The following is a 15,056-nucleotide window of genomic DNA, read 5'->3' as shown; positions in this document are numbered from 1 at the left end:
CGGCCGCATTGTCATGGGACGCTGATTGAAGCGACTGTCATAGAACTGTGATCGTGAACTTGCTCGCCATGGCGTCGTCGCTGCGGGACCGGCAAGTCGGTAAGCTATGCACAGCTGGCATGCATACGTCTATAGAGCAGAGCACTAACTATCGCAGCCTCTGTCCAGAAGATTCTCAATCTCAACCATGAAGTGCAGTCCTCCGGCGATGGCCAGGAGACCAGTCTTGTGTCGCAGTCCACGCCGATTCTGAACGAGGACGGCGACCCGATATGGAAGGTGCTGGTGTTTGATAACAAGGGCCGAGACGTCATTAGCAGCGTTCTGCGAGTGAACGACCTGCGCTCCTGGGGCGTAACCATTCATCTGTATGCTTTGTATTGTCGTTGGGATTGGGACTGGATGCTGACTGAGTAGAAATATCAACTCGCCGCGATACCCTATTCCCGATGTCCCTGTTGTCTACCTCGTTGAACCGACCGCGGTGAATGCACAACTCATTACATCCGATCTCTCGCGGGGACTCTACTCTCCGGCCTATGTCAATTTCTTGTCTTCAGTGCCGCGCCAGCTGTTGGAGGATTTTGCCTCGCAGATTGCCTCGACGGGCGCGGCGGAGCACGTCGCTCAAGTGTTTGACCAGTATTTGAACTTTATTGTGGCCGAACCCGATCTGTTTAGCTTGGGTCTGGGGAACGACTCGTACTGGAAGATTAACAGTGCTCAGACTAGCGATGAGGATCTCGATGATGTGGTTGACAAAATCGTGAGCGGGCTGTTTGATGTCAGCGTTACTATGGGTATGTCCTATCTACGGATTGCTCTCTCTCTCTCTCTCTCTCTCTCTCTAACTTTGGGTTACAGGAGCCATTCCTATTATCAGATGTCCGAAAGGGGGCGCGGCAGAATTAATCTCGACCAAGCTAGACCGGAAACTACGCGATCATATACTAAACTCGAAAGATAACCTGTTCTCTGGCAACAAACGGCCAGGCGTTAACGTTCCGTCGTCACGACCGGTGATGATTATTGTCGACCGCAATGTCGATTTGGTTCCGATGCTGTCACACGGCTGGACCTACCAATCCCTGATCCAGGATGTGCTCAAGATGCACCTCAACCGCATTACTGTAGAGACGCCAGTGGACGAATCGAACCCAGCCAAGGGCACGACGAAGAAGGCATATGACCTCAACGCGACGGATTTCTTCTGGAAGCGAAATGCCAACGTGCCCTTTCCGCAAGTGGCCGAAGATATTGATGCAGAGCTTACGCGGTACAAGGACGACGCTAACGAGATCACCAAGAAGACGGGAGCATCTTCGATCGAGGACCTCCAGAATGACACGAATGCATCGGCCCACCATCTCAAAGCGGCGATTACGCTGCTGCCCGAGCTCCGCGAGCGCAAAGCGATTCTCGACATGCACATGAACATTGCCACAGCGCTTCTGCAGGGGATCAAGGACCGGCAGCTGGACAACTTCTTCCAGTTGGAAGAAAACATCAGCAAACAAAGCAAAACGCAAATGCTGGAATTGATCACCGACGCAAGCAAGGGTACGGATCCGTTGGATAAGCTGCGGTTGTTTGTGATTTGGTTCCTGACGACGGAAACCGAGCTGTCCCGGGCTGAGATGACAAAATTCGAAGAAGCCCTGCAACTGGCCGGCAACGAGGATATCAGCTCCATCGCGTACGTCAAGCGAGTGCGTGAGATCACGCGCATGACGATGATGACCAGCTCGACGGGATCGCCGCAGCAGCAATCCTCGGACCTGTTCAAGGGCTTCTCGTCGCTTTCGAACCGACTGACGGACCGCATCACGTCAGGCGCGCTGGGAGCCAACTTTGACTCGCTCATTTCGGGCGTCAAGAACTTCTTGCCTGTCAACAAGGACCTGACCCTTACCAAAATCACCGAGTCGATCATGGACCCTCAATCGGCGTCGAGCTCGGCGATTGCCAAGACAGAGAGCTACCTCTACTTTGACCCTCGCAGCGCCAATGCGCGCGGCGCCATGCCGACCTCGTCGTCGGCCCGGACGCAACAACCAGGCAGCACAGCCTCGTCAGCGGCGGTGGGAATCAATGCCAGCTTCGGGCAGCGCCGGCAGGCATTCAACGAAGCCATTGTGTTCACGGTGGGCGGCGGCAGCATGGAAGAATACGGTAATCTGCAAGAATGGGTTGAGCGCACCAACACCTCTGGGGGTAGTGTTGCTGGAGCTGGAGCGGGAGCTGGCGCTGGCAGTGTTGCGAGCAGCACGCCGACGGCCTTGACGGGCAGCCATCGTAAGAGAGTCGTCTATGGCAGCACAGAACTAATGAACGCATCGGACTTTTTGGCAGATGCGTTGGCGAGGCTGGGCAAGGAGAGTTGAAGAAACACAACCAACGAAAAGAATTCTTTGAGGATAGATGTGTAATATCTAAATACCGTTCAATTCTAATATCATGATAAATTACGTTATCTTTATTAGATATTACTCTATACCTAATCTATTTATATCTACTAATTAGTATATATATTATATATTATATATAGTCGATATTATTCTTTTTTTTCCCCCTACAACCCATACTTTTCCCTAATCGCCTCCTCTGAAAACCGCGTCGTCTTGGTCCTCAACATAGCCGCGCGCTCCTCCAGCGTCATGCGGATCTGCGCGTCGCCAATGGGGACCAGACACTTGGCCAGATACAAGTAATCCTTTTGCAGCAGCTTCACGGTTATCATGATGTAGTCGATGTTTTTGAAGATGAGCGCGCGCTCTGTTTGGTATTTGGGTTTTGCGCGGAGTAAAGCTAGAGGGTGATCGCGCCAGTGGCGGCGTGGGTTGAGGTGGTGAGAGGTGTGGTAGCCGTCGTTGTAGCAGAAGCGGTTGGACTAATACCTTTTATTAGCAGGAGGGTCTTAGAATTGGAGACGAAAAAAAAACAAAAAAAAACAAAGACGTACTGCAACGTCAATTAGGGTGATGCTGCTGCGCAAGTCGGACGTCGGGTCCTCGTCGTCGACCAGTGCGTGCTGGCCCCAGTTGCCCACCATCAAGCCAACACGCATCAGTGCAAGCGGCAGAATAAAAGCAAAGACTGTGGCACGCGCATTGACGCAGAGATAAAGCACGGCGATGGATAGGTAGCAGCTGGTATCCCAGAAAAACGCCTTCAGACCCAGGGCATACTTGCCCTTGCGGAAAAAGTACATGGGCAGCTCGATCCAGACGAGGAACATGAAGCGCAGCACATAGTGCAGAAAGTCTGGGAGAGAGTCGCGCTGGTAGCGGATGGTCGACGAGAGGTCGTCGGGTCCATTGCCCTCGACGTGGTGGTGTTTGATATGATGGTAGTAGTACGAGTTCCACGTGTGGCCCATCAGCGGGTTGGTGATGTAGGGGAACACGGTGTCGAAGGCGCGCAGGAATATGTTGCTCTTCGACAAAATCCCGCCCATGTGGATGTGCTGGTGCATCATCAGCGTGTACGTTCCGACATAGTAGCTTTGCATCAGCCAGTGCAGCACGGCGTGAGTATAAGTAAAGTGGCGGTAGAGCAAGAGGGCGGAGGGCACCGAGGTCGAAAAGTACAGGATCAGGTGGGTGAGCATCACGACATCGGTCTCGACACGCACGATCTTGCGGCCCACGGCGATGTAGGGCTGTAGGAGGTTGTCGTAGACGAGGGGAGGTAGTTTGGCGCGCAGATAGGCCAGGTCGCAGCTCACCAGGACGGTGGGCTCGAAGGAGGGGTGCGAGGGGGTGTTGAGCGCTTGCAGCTGGTCGATTGCAGCGCTGTCTTCATCTTTGCTTTTGCCATTGTCGCCGTCATGTTCGTTCTTGTCGCCATTCTGCGAGGTCGAGGTTGAAGTCGAGGGTGAAGAAGAGGCCGAGTCGATGTCGCGGTACAGATTTTGGAGCACGAGCAGGTCCGGCTCGGTCAGGTTCGGATCAACAAACGCCTGCGGGTCATGCATCGCTGTGCTACCAGGAATACTTCAAAGAAAATATTCCGGATTTTCATGAAACATTTGCAAAAACAAAATAGAGCTGGTAGCATTCCCCATCTCCACCGAGTCCACTCTCTGAGCTCTCATATGGGCTTAGCCTGAGCCTAGCTGGATCCGTGGTACTAGCTGCCCCTATTATTCTCTTAATTTCTATGACTATGATCTGGTGATTAATTATTTTTTCTTTTATTCCGGTTCAATGTGGGTTTACTCCGTATAGTATCACTTGACATGGTGTGCAAGATTATAGGACAGGCGTATACATGAAGTACTACTACATTCAGATCTATTTGTTGACTGGGTTAGCACTGATCAGTTGACACAAGACTAAATTATTGACAAACTAAGATACAAAAGTCAAAGGAAATAAAAAGTATATTATTTATGGCTGAAGTATAAAAGAGCTGCGACGAAGTGATCTATTTTTGGTCGATCGTTCTAGACTTTGCTAGACGTCCTAGTGCTGCATTCGTCCAATATTAAAATAATACATGTAATGCGTCAAGTCTGTCGTGATCTCGTACTCACTAGGGAACCCCATAAAGGACAGTAAAACATTTCTGTCATTAATTTCTTGGAATTGTCAAATCCAAGCACTGCCCGTTGACAGCTAATGGAAAGAAAAAAAAAAAAAAAAAAAAAAAAGGCGGCGGAAATGAGGGGTAACAATCTCAGAGGAGCCATCGACAATAATATCCTCAATCTCTCCCGCCGTCCCATGTCTCTCCGCTTACATACTTGTTAACCGACCTCTATCCGACTACACTTACCAAGCAGTTCCAAAATAATCGAGGTCGAAAATCCGATCACTGCTGGGCCGTCAATCCTGCCCGGTGAAAATGCGCGCGCGTCCAGGGCCTCGAGGATGAATAGCGCCACTTGATTTGCCTACTGTCAACGTTCAACCTAGAAAATATTGAAACCTTGCATATTCGCTTCTACAACAGCCCATCTTTCGCTCGCTCATTTAATATCTACCCCCATTCAACTACTCCAAGCCAGTCACTCTACTTCTCTAGAGAGGAAAAAAAAACAAAGAACCAAAAACGAAATGGACATCTCTGGCTTCGCGCGACCCCTCACCATCAACCCACAGAGCCAGCCACACAAACAAACCGTCATCCTGCTGCACGGCCGTGGCTCCAACTCGACTGAATTTGGGCCTGCTCTGCTCTTCAGGCCACTGCGTGCGCACCACAGCCGGCTGCATGTTCATGGAGGAAGGGGAAGTGGTAGTGGTAGTAGCAACAGCAATGGCAGCAGCAGCAGCAACCCCAACAACAACACCAATACCATCAACAACACCGGCAGAAGCAACACAATCAACTCGCCCGCGGCCGCGTACTATCATCGGCGCGGGTCGTCGATTACCCTGCGAGAAGCACTGCCACATGCCAAATTTATTTTTCCGACGGCCGTGAGTATGCATGCCAAAGCCCTAGATGGATGTGCCGTCAATCAGTGGTTCGACAACTGGCCGCTGGCGCCCATGGTTGCTTCATGGAACAACAACGCTGGCAGTGCTGCTGCCGACTCGGCCCAGAAAGACAATGATACCCTACCCATTGCGGGCCTGCAGCAGACCGTCCGGTTTCTGCACCACTTGATTCAGACCGAGATCGACGAGCTGGGCGGCGATGCTAGCGGGGTGGTTATCGGCGGTTTCAGCCAGGGCTCTGCAGCCAGTTTGATTGCGGCGCTGTTGTGGGAAGGTGAGAGTTTGGGCGCCTGGGTGGGCATGTCTGGCTGGTTGCCGTTTTCGCGTCAGATTCAGCAGGCTGCCGAAGAAGCAGCAGATCCGGATATGGCGCCGCAGAGAGGGGTCGATAAGCTGAAGAATATTCTTGAAATTCCCGTCTCTTCTACTGCTACTGCTGCGACTGCTTCTCCTTCTGATGAAGAGCCGAGAAGTCCAATGCCCATCGAGTATACACCGCTGTTCATGACCCACGGACTCGAAGACGACAAAGCGCCCATCATCCTCAGTCGAATGGTACGATCCTGTCTGGAAGGACTCCACCTAGACGTCCAACTTAAGGAATACGAATATGGCGAGCACGAGTGCTCCGAGGAAGCCCTCTGCGACGTGGTGGACTTTTTGTGGGACAGGCTCAGGCATTGACCGATATTATTGATTTTATGATAAAGTAATTGAGGGGTTTTTTTTGACATGCATCTTTGATATATGATACCAGAGTCAACGACTCTTAGAATGGTTGTTTTTTCTGCAACATTGAATACAATGTTTTGTCATATAAGTTGAATCAATATCAACTTAACAGCAAATTATTTGACATTTATGCCTACGAACTTGCAAAAAAAAACACAAAGATATCACATAAGATTGCATACTAGTGTAACAGACTACGTAACAAACAATAGAGAAGAGAAACTTCGTAAAGAGCAGTCCAAACGTCCAACCTAAAAAGAAAGAGAAAAAAAACCCGAAACGCCTGTGAAGATGGTATCATGTCTCATTCCATCCGTATTCGTATAGTCGTGTTAATATGACGCATTACTCGAAATAGTCGGATGGAAGCGCCGCTAGAGCTGCCACGGTGCTAATACCGCCAACCACTGCGCCAATAACCGCAGCAGTCGCGTACTTGACAATTCCACTCGATTGTCTGGTTTTCGCACGCTTGCGGCGAGACTCTTTGCGTCCACTGACTGGAGAGCTCGCTGGAACCTGTGAATCAGACACAATGATGGCATTCAGCTCAGGCCGCGGCTGAGCATCTGGAATGCTGTCCTGAGTGTTTTCCTGGCTTTCACTAAGCTTCAAATCGTCAAGATCCGATTCAAACTCATCGACCTTTCGTTTCGACGGCCCAGAGAGAGGCTCAGTGGCTTCGACAATGTCTGCAATAGAGACACCAGTCTTGGCAGGCTCGGTGGCTTTCTCATTATCCAAAGCTTGACTGCCAACAAAAGGCTGGGAAGGTCCAGCTTCGCTGTTCAGATGCCGCAGATATCCAGTGGAACGGTGTGGGTCAAAGGGGAAGGACTCGCTGGCTGGGGTAAGACGGAAGCATTCCCATGGCGCTATTCCTGTTGGCCAGCCTTCATAAAAGTTGTACTGCGGTGGTCTAGCCATTGCCTTGTCGGATGGGCTAGGAACACGTTGGATTTCGCTGTCTCGCAATTTACGTTGGTAATCCACCAACGCAGAAATATCTTGAACGGGGATGAAAGAAGGCAGGCCTTGAGCGGCTGATGCGGTGGCCGAGGCATCATCAAGAACAGAGGGTCCAGCAAAGCTAGGTTCTGGATTACCAACCGTGGCCAGATGATCGGCTGTAAAATTTGGCTCAGAAACCGTTTCTTTATGCTTTGGCAAATGTAGACCGGCTTCATTCACAATAGGGGGAGGCACGAGCAAATCAGCTTCGGGGGCTGGAGAGGTAGCTGTATGAGGAGCTTCTTCGACCTGCTCATTGTAATTCTCTTTGTCAATCTCGTTTCCATCCCCGTTGTCGCTATTGTCTTCATTATCGTCGTAAATAAACACCTGCTCATTGGCGACGCTATCTTCATATTCACTCGGTTCATCTCGTTTAGCGATCCACTCGCTGTAAGACTCGCTGATAACATCATCGTCGTCATCAAATTCGCTATCTGTTTCGTCAGAACGACGAAAATCAATGGGAAAACTGCCGGGAGGAGAGGATCGAGTAATTTGCGGATCCTGGTTGGTGGGCACAGGATCGCTCTGGGGGTCGTAGGCAGAAGACAGCTCAGCTGGGGTGGGTTTTGGCAAGTCGGACTGCTTGACCTCTGGCGATGTGCCAGGAGAAGTCAAGTCGAGAGGTCGACTAATATCAGATCCATAGCCAAAGTCTGACGAGTCAGAAGTGGGCTCAACGGGTTCTGGGGCAGGCTTCGATGGACTGTCAAGTATTTCAACATCGTCGTCGTCGTCAGGTACTGAGAAGGTGTTTTTATACACCTTTGCAGTCTCGGTAGGGATGGCATAGTCGTGCCACTTGCAGTTGAAACGGACAGCGATCGGCCTAAAGGTTTCTGCAAGAAAGACGTCAGCAGGAAAAAAAAACAGTATGACGGGGGCTGTCAACTTACGGTCGCCTCTAAGGACCTCGCTTCCAAAGGTCAAGATATCTCCGTTTTTGATAGGGATATTTGTCTTGGGCACGATCCTCGCTTCGTTCAGCAAGGTTCCGTGCATGGAGCCGTGGTCGCGAACGAATACAGTCTAGAGCAGGTCAGCTTACACAGCCCGCACATGTTGGCACCAACTTACCTGTGTTTCCAAAGAGACGCTTAGCACGGCATGATCTCGAGACATGACACGAGAATCAAACCAGGCATTGTCGTGGGCTGGCACGAGGTTCTTCGACTCTGATTTCGATGCTCTTCCGAGGGGAGCGGTGTCGTTGTTGGACGCAAATGTCAGGGATCGAAAGGGAAGCGAATCAGGGGCGTAGACGGGGGACAGGGTCACCACGACTGTGGACTCGTTAGAAATGGCCATCTGCAAAGAGCGGGGGGTTGTGGCAGCGTACCGTGTCGAGCGGCCATGGTGAATGACGATACAGTAGAGCAGCTGTCGAGAAGAGAAAGAGGACGAAAGGAGGAGACCAGAGGAGGCTGTAGATCAGGACCAGCTACCCCACCTTCTCTGGGCGATGCTCACTCAGATGAACAGCCGCAGACTTCCGTCGGTCAGAAGGGAGCGACGACCAGGCGATGGCGACTGCTGGGATGGCAGCAGAGGTTGGCGGTTAATGGACAGAGAAGTGGTTGGCAAGAGAGGGACAGGAGAAAGGAGAAGAAGGAGGAGGACGAGGAGAAGAAGAACGACGATATCAACAGGCAGACACGAGGCAGTCGGTCCGCTGGCAGTCGACGACCAATAATGATGCCGACGCCGCCTCGATGCGGGAAAGCGGGGTCAAGTGACTCACCTTGGGTTCTTTAATACTATTTACTTCTTCAGCTACTGCTCTCTATTGCATCATGTATATACCTATACCCTCTTCTCTCTACACTCTCTCCTAGTTTATGTATATCTATACGCTACGACGTCGAGACTCGTTAGCAGCTCGAGCGGGTCCGGCCGATAAGCACTGCTGCCTCGGCCTGCTTGGGCAGCTCTACCAGCATCGAGAAATAGAAACACCCGAGAAAAGAACCAGAGACATCGGACAGCATTACAGAAGCCATGCCAAACTCCAGACAAATAGATCAATATCAGCGGCGCCGTGTTCCGTGCTTGTTCCGTCCACAGGTTCATGATGACGCGATGCGCTGCGCTGCTTATCGCGCCCGCTACCGCTAATCCTGTTGGGGTTAGTGCCAGGCTATCAGCTGACGACAAACGGCTCTAGCCTAATACGGTTAGACTTGGTGCCTGGCCGATAAGATAACGGTTTGTCTCCTTCCTTGAATGTTGCCTGAATTGCTACTCCTGCTCCTGCTATCACTACCACTACCACTACCACTACTGTAATGACTCTCACTCCTTCACCGCCCCGACATACACGTTGTAGTTGTACGTCTCGCACTCGTCCGTGATCTTCAGCCCGCCATCTCCGCTCAGAATCGTTTCCCCGTTGCGGCTAACCGAGAATGACTGCGTGCCCAAGCCCATGGTGACGTTCGTCGTCACGATCCCAGCTCCAACCTCGACGCTCACCGGCTTCTCGGAGCCGCTGGTGATGGTCAATGTCGCATTATCCTTCAGCATCGTGGCCACGAAGACGGTGTCCGATAGCAGATCGCGTCCGTTGGGCGCCGGGAGCGTGTCGTTGGTGCATGTGACGTCTTTGGGCGTTGGCCGGTACCAGTACACCAATTCCTCCGTGTCGATGGTCGGGCTGGATTCGCCTGCTTTGTATGCCTGGATGTAGGGCTTGTACAGGTCGCGCCAGGCATCGTGTGGGAATCCCTTGGCCCATTCCGACGATCCGTCATCCGAGTGCGATTCCGAGTACGGTCCAATATAGTGCGACTCGCCGTAATCTAGCCAGGTCAGCCTTTTTTTTAATTGCTACTGGAAATACTTGGCTACTCACCGTTCCATGTGACAATCTCGACAAGGCTCGGCTTGAGGGTCAAGATCTGCTCCCATCGCAAGGTAGGCAGATTCTCGCAGATAAACACCCAGTTCTTGCTGTTAAAGTGGGTGAAGAACCAGGGTGAAACAGCTGCAGAAAATTAGCTTGCATGTATATCAGTGCAAGTGCATATACTAACGAGCCATGTATGTCTGGTTTCCGAGGTCAGACACGAACATGTCGTCCCATCTGGTCGTCATCGGTCCGCTAATGATGCTGTTTCCTCCATCGGTCGGCCATCCATACCATGAAAAGGCGCCATCAGCCGAGCGCTGGGTGTTCGTGGACGACTCTGCAGGGTCCTGCAAGTTTGGCAGCGCCCAAAGCGAATGGTTTGTCCCTGCTTTCACCGGACCCCAGTCGAAACTGTCGCCAACAAAGGTGCTCACGATGGCTGCATCGTTGTACTGCATCTGCGCCGGGTGGCCTGCATACGTCTGCATATACTCGGTAATGTTCGCCGTGTCCCCGTTGCTCCAGTACGCAAAGTCAAAGGAGATGAACACTTTGAAGTCGACCGCCGCTGCAGCCTTGTATGCCAGGGCCAGCTGGGTTGGCGTGTACTTGTCGATACTGGCGCAGTTGAGGGCAAACGCGTCAATGCCAATGTCCTTGGCCGTATTCATATCGGTCTCCCAGTCCGCGAGAGTGTAGTTCTCGACGATGCCAACCTATTTGTGTCAGCATGTCTGTGCCATCGAAAGGTGTTAAAGACAGACCATGAAATGCGCAAAGACATATTTGGACTCGGCCGACTGGCGCCTGGCTGACCTTGCCAACGTCGTCGCATGAGACAAAGGAAGCACAGAGGCCAGAGCGGCCGCTGCCTTGAAGAGATGTTGCAGATGCATTTTTTAACTAGGCTAACTGTCATAGACCTGAGCAAACCCAAGTAAGCCAGATAGGATTCTCTATTCTTTATAAACAACCCCAGAAAGCACAGACACAACGTCAAAAGACTCGTAAAGTTGCATCGTATTAATTTAGGTTGGCCATAACGTCTCGCCATATTTCTCGCTGGAATAGCTTCCTGTCACAGTACATAGTAGTATCATTTGACAGCCTACCTAAAAACCTCGCTGTAACGGGGCTAACGGCACTAACTAGTTTTTTGTGTCTGTCGGCTGTCCTTTCTTTCTTTTCTTTTCTAATTCGTCAAAAGTTTATTTTTAACCACCAACTGTAAATTCACTTAATTCACATGCGTACTTGAGTACCAATCAATAGCTACATTCTTTTCCTCAGGGAGGGGGGTGTGGTTGTTGTCTCGAGTTTGATCAAGTGGCCGGCTTGGGTTGCATCGGCGGTTGGGAGTAATGTGCCGGCTTCAGCTGGTTTTTGGTATGTATGTTTTTTTTGTTCTGCATGCAGCATTTGAGTTTTTTTTTTAAAAAAAATTGCATTTTCGGCATGATCTGAAAAAAAAAAAAAAGACGAAAGGTCATTCATTCACCATAGTTATATGCAATCACGTTGACAGGATCAATTAACTCTTTTCGCAAAACCCTATATCAATTGATCAGTTGACCCAACATGTATTATTACATGTATTGAGCTGACCTATGTATCACTATTATTCTTGACGTAGTAGTAGTACACTACATTTGAAACACGCTCGCTCTAATTTCATCATCTATTGCAAAAATGCAATCTTCAATAATGTGTCTTAAACAACACTGCATCTCGGAAATTCATCGGATCTACAAAACACAAATAAACCCTAAAAAATTTTAAACGACGTGTCAGCGTTACAATTTTACTGTACATGCAAAGATTTAGCTTTCTCCAACAAAAACAAAAAAAAAAGCTGGGGTTTCAAAAAAATCCGGAGGATCGACAAGGTCTAGAGGTAGCCTCGCATTAATTTTTCCTGGGGATAATAATTACAGCGAGTCTTACCTTACACTGCTACCGACAAAAGAGTATTAATTACAAGACAAACGGAATTTATAAAATAATAGTTTTTTATTGTACATATGATAAAAAAACATCTCTCCATCTACAACTCGCTTTCCAACAGTCTCATTCACCCGTGGTTGAAACCCTACACCGATACTGCCAGTCCCAAAGTAGCACGCTAAAAATGACAAGTCCAAATACACACACACTAAATGTGAGGAAGAAAGAGAAAAGAAAAGAAAAGACAATGAAGGGCTCTCTCCGGCCCTGGGAGATATGAAATTGAGTCCCTAAGGACATCAAGTATTGCACACAAATTCAACTGTTAAAACATTAAATAGGACTGGCAACGTATCAAGTGCGATATGGTTCCTCAGGTGGACGTAGATGGCAGCAATAGGAGGTTGAGTATAGTCGGAAAGACGTATCTAAAGTCGAGGGAAGGGGAGAGACAACGATTGATAATATTACTTGCAATGATCAATTTAGAATCCCGGAGGACCGCCAAAGTTGGCTCCCATCGACTGTAGGCGTTCTGCAAGCTGGGGGTACCTTTCTTGAACTTCGAGCTGGGTGCGGGTGGCCTCGGCGTAGGAAATGGCATTAACAACTTCGCCTTCTGTGCGGGCGAGCTCGGCGGCTCGTGTGAAGTATTTCAGCGCTTCGGCGACCTTGCCTTGTTGCAAGAGAAGCTGGGCCATGGTTCCAACGGCAATATCGCACTCGGGGTCAACTGTAACCACTGGTTAGTTTTTTAACTCGCGAATACCCAATAAGAAACCACTCACTGATCAGAGCCTTCTGGCAGAGGTTTTCAGCTTCCTTGGAGTCTTGCTTCCATTGGAAGATACCAAGGGCCTTGTTGATCAAAGGCAGTACATTGATGGCTGTGGGCTTAGTCTTGCTTTCCATCTCAATAGCTTTGTCGAACTTGTCGATGGCTCCCTGGAAATCTTGCTGGTCAAGGAGCAGCTCGCCATAGTAGTTGTACACATCAGGAACGTCCTCAAACTTCTTGACAGACCGCTTAAACGTAGCCATGGCCGAGGCGACAGATCCGAGCTTGTACTGGGTCACACCAAGCTGGATGTGCGAGTAAATAAAGGCAGGGTCGAGATCAATCGACTTTTGGTAGTCCTTGGCAGCTTCGGCAAATTCGCCAAGAATGAAATGAAGCTGTGCACGGTGGTAGTAAATGTCAGGGTCATCTTTGTTGTTCGTGATGGCAAGCTCAAAGTCATCAACCGCAGCGTCCTTGTTTCCTGTTTCTTGTCAGTCTGCATCTAGATATTAAAAAAAGCAAGAGAAAAATACCAAGTTCGAGGTGCAAGCTAGCGCGCTTGATGTAGCTCTGGACCAGTGACGGCTGGGACTCAATACTCTTGTTGAGGTCTTCGAGAGCGCCCAGCGCATTTCCATGCAGGTAGGCAAAGGTTGCGCGCATGTTCAGTGCATTGGCCTCATACTCGCCAAGATCGCCCAGCTCAAGAGCCTTTTCAAAGGCTTGTGCAGCCTCGTCATAGCCCTCACCAGTCTTTGTCTCCATGGCCAAATAACCCTTGCGCAGCTGTCCCTTGCCAGAGGCCTCATCCAGGTCATCAACATCGAGACCTTCAGGGATTGGCTTGGGACGGAAGCTTTGAAGGTAGTTGGTGACGAAAGTAGAACCAGGAAGCTTCTTTCCCTTGGCCTCCATTATTTCCTTGGCCTTTTTCTCTGCGACCTTCTTCAGTAGCCTTTCCAAAGATTCCCGGCTTTGTCGGTTGGTGAACTGATCAATGATGCAGCTGGCGGTGAAGTCGAGGAGAGCATCATCGTATTTCTCCAGATGCTCGTACGCAATGGCTCGGCGATTCAGAGCCTTGAGGTATTCGCTGTCCATAGCGAGGGCTGCGCTAGTATCCTCAACCACCTTCTCCCATTCGGACAAGACATTGTAGCAAGCGGCACGGTTCGAGTAGAAGATCGGGTCTGGCTTGCAAATAATGGCTTTTCCGTACAGCTCAATTGCGCGGTTGTACTCCTTCGATCCGTATGCTTTGTTACCGGCGGCCTTGAGCTTTTGCGCATAGGATTTCCTGGTCTGCAAAGACATCAGCAACTGCAACCTCCAATTGATCGGTTTGTAACGCGTACCTCTTCTGACAAAGAATCAACTGTTGTCTCATCTACCTCTGGGAGTTCCTCGGGCTCTTCGATCGTGACTTTCTTGTCTGTAAGCGATGTTAGATGAACGGGGCGCGACAAAAAAGGGCGAAAAAAAATCAAACTTACCTTCCGCGGCAGGCTTCTCTTGCTGCACCTTCTTCTCCTCTTCGGCCTTCTTCTTTTCTTTTCGCCTCTCTTTCTTGCTCTTCCTTGGGGCAGAAGGCTCTTGCGAGCTAGTGGAAAGGTAATACACTGTTCCACCAGTCACGACCACGGCGATACCAGCAACCGTGTAGACAACAGCCTTGTTCTCCGAGACCCAATTCGAGATGCGGTCCCAGACCGACGACGAAGAGGATGCCGAGAGGGAAGATGTGTCGATGACAACGTTCTGCGCGGGCGTCATTGCGGGAAATGTATTGTTGGCCATGTTGATGGATGATGTGGAATTTTTCGGCCCAAGCTATGACCGGGGGAAAACGAGAAATACAAGGGAAAATATAATTAATTAAAAAAGGCTAATTTCCAGAGGAAAACACAATGGAATAAGAAAAAGGATGGCGATAATCAGCCAGGACGGGCGTGGTGTTACAAAGGACAGCTCGGGGATGATGCTTGGAACTGAAAAGTTGTCGCATCCGCGACCCGCTCCAGCACGCGCGCCTTATTGGCCCGTGGCAGCTCCACCAACAAGCTGACTGATCCGACCAGTCACGGGATTTTTGTTTCACGACATTCAACAATTACCTTTCTCCTCGTGTTTTATCGAGGCTGAATTTGGTATATACTTACAGTCCACAGACTGTGAGCTGGTCAGTAATCCAGAGCTGGCTTGAGACGCCATCGTCATTTCAAATCTACGGGACAGAGCGTGTTTTGGACACAATTGCAAACAGTTCACCCAAGAACATTTGATAACACTT

The 15,056-nt window shown here is 50.1% G+C and overlaps 6 protein-coding genes across 6 annotated transcripts; 2 read left to right on the top strand and 4 right to left on the bottom strand.

Annotated features, from left to right (window-relative positions):
* Positions 1–68: 68 nt before the first annotated feature.
* On the top strand, positions 69–2,384 carry TRUGW13939_04655 (uncharacterized protein; the record flags this gene model as incomplete). The annotated part of the gene is made up of 4 exons (XM_035487823.1): positions 69–99; positions 158–368; positions 418–800; positions 865–2,384. 4 exons carry the CDS (start codon positions 69–71, stop codon positions 2,382–2,384), a joined length of 2,145 nt encoding a protein of 714 aa, XP_035343716.1.
* Positions 2,385–2,572: 188 nt separating this feature from the next.
* On the bottom strand, positions 2,573–3,976 carry TRUGW13939_04654 (uncharacterized protein; the record flags this gene model as incomplete). Its single annotated transcript, XM_035487822.1, has 2 exons — positions 2,573–2,890; positions 2,963–3,976. 2 exons carry the CDS (start codon positions 3,974–3,976, stop codon positions 2,573–2,575), a joined length of 1,332 nt encoding a protein of 443 aa, XP_035343715.1.
* Positions 3,977–5,432: 1,456 nt separating this feature from the next.
* Positions 5,433–6,131, top strand: TRUGW13939_04653 (uncharacterized protein; the record flags this gene model as incomplete). The annotated part of the gene is made up of 1 exon (XM_035487821.1): positions 5,433–6,131. One exon carries the CDS (start codon positions 5,433–5,435, stop codon positions 6,129–6,131), a length of 699 nt encoding a protein of 232 aa, XP_035343714.1.
* A 393-nt stretch (positions 6,132–6,524) lies between these two features.
* On the bottom strand, positions 6,525–8,548 carry TRUGW13939_04652 (uncharacterized protein; the record flags this gene model as incomplete). The annotated part of the gene is made up of 4 exons (XM_035487820.1): positions 6,525–8,032; positions 8,090–8,222; positions 8,271–8,476; positions 8,533–8,548. The coding sequence occupies 4 exons, from the start codon at positions 8,546–8,548 to the stop codon at positions 6,525–6,527; spliced, it is 1,863 nt and encodes a 620-aa protein (XP_035343713.1).
* A 937-nt stretch (positions 8,549–9,485) lies between these two features.
* On the bottom strand, positions 9,486–10,937 carry TRUGW13939_04651 (uncharacterized protein; the record flags this gene model as incomplete). Its single annotated transcript, XM_035487819.1, has 4 exons — positions 9,486–9,991; positions 10,045–10,176; positions 10,226–10,757; positions 10,806–10,937. 4 exons carry the CDS (start codon positions 10,935–10,937, stop codon positions 9,486–9,488), a joined length of 1,302 nt encoding a protein of 433 aa, XP_035343712.1.
* A 1,533-nt stretch (positions 10,938–12,470) lies between these two features.
* TRUGW13939_04650 (uncharacterized protein) lies at positions 12,471–14,563 on the bottom strand (the record flags this gene model as incomplete). The annotated part of the gene is made up of 5 exons (XM_035487818.1): positions 12,471–12,718; positions 12,774–13,247; positions 13,300–14,068; positions 14,122–14,198; positions 14,260–14,563. The coding sequence occupies 5 exons, from the start codon at positions 14,561–14,563 to the stop codon at positions 12,471–12,473; spliced, it is 1,872 nt and encodes a 623-aa protein (XP_035343711.1).
* Between the last annotated feature and the right edge of the window lie 493 nt (positions 14,564–15,056).

The sequence above is a fragment of the Talaromyces rugulosus genome, chromosome II, assembly GCF_013368755.1.
Source record: "Talaromyces rugulosus chromosome II, complete sequence".
In the NCBI taxonomy this organism is placed as follows: domain Eukaryota; kingdom Fungi; phylum Ascomycota; class Eurotiomycetes; order Eurotiales; family Trichocomaceae; genus Talaromyces; species Talaromyces rugulosus.
Note: the sequence above shows the minus strand (reverse complement) of the source record. Positions and strands in the feature narration are given on the sequence as shown.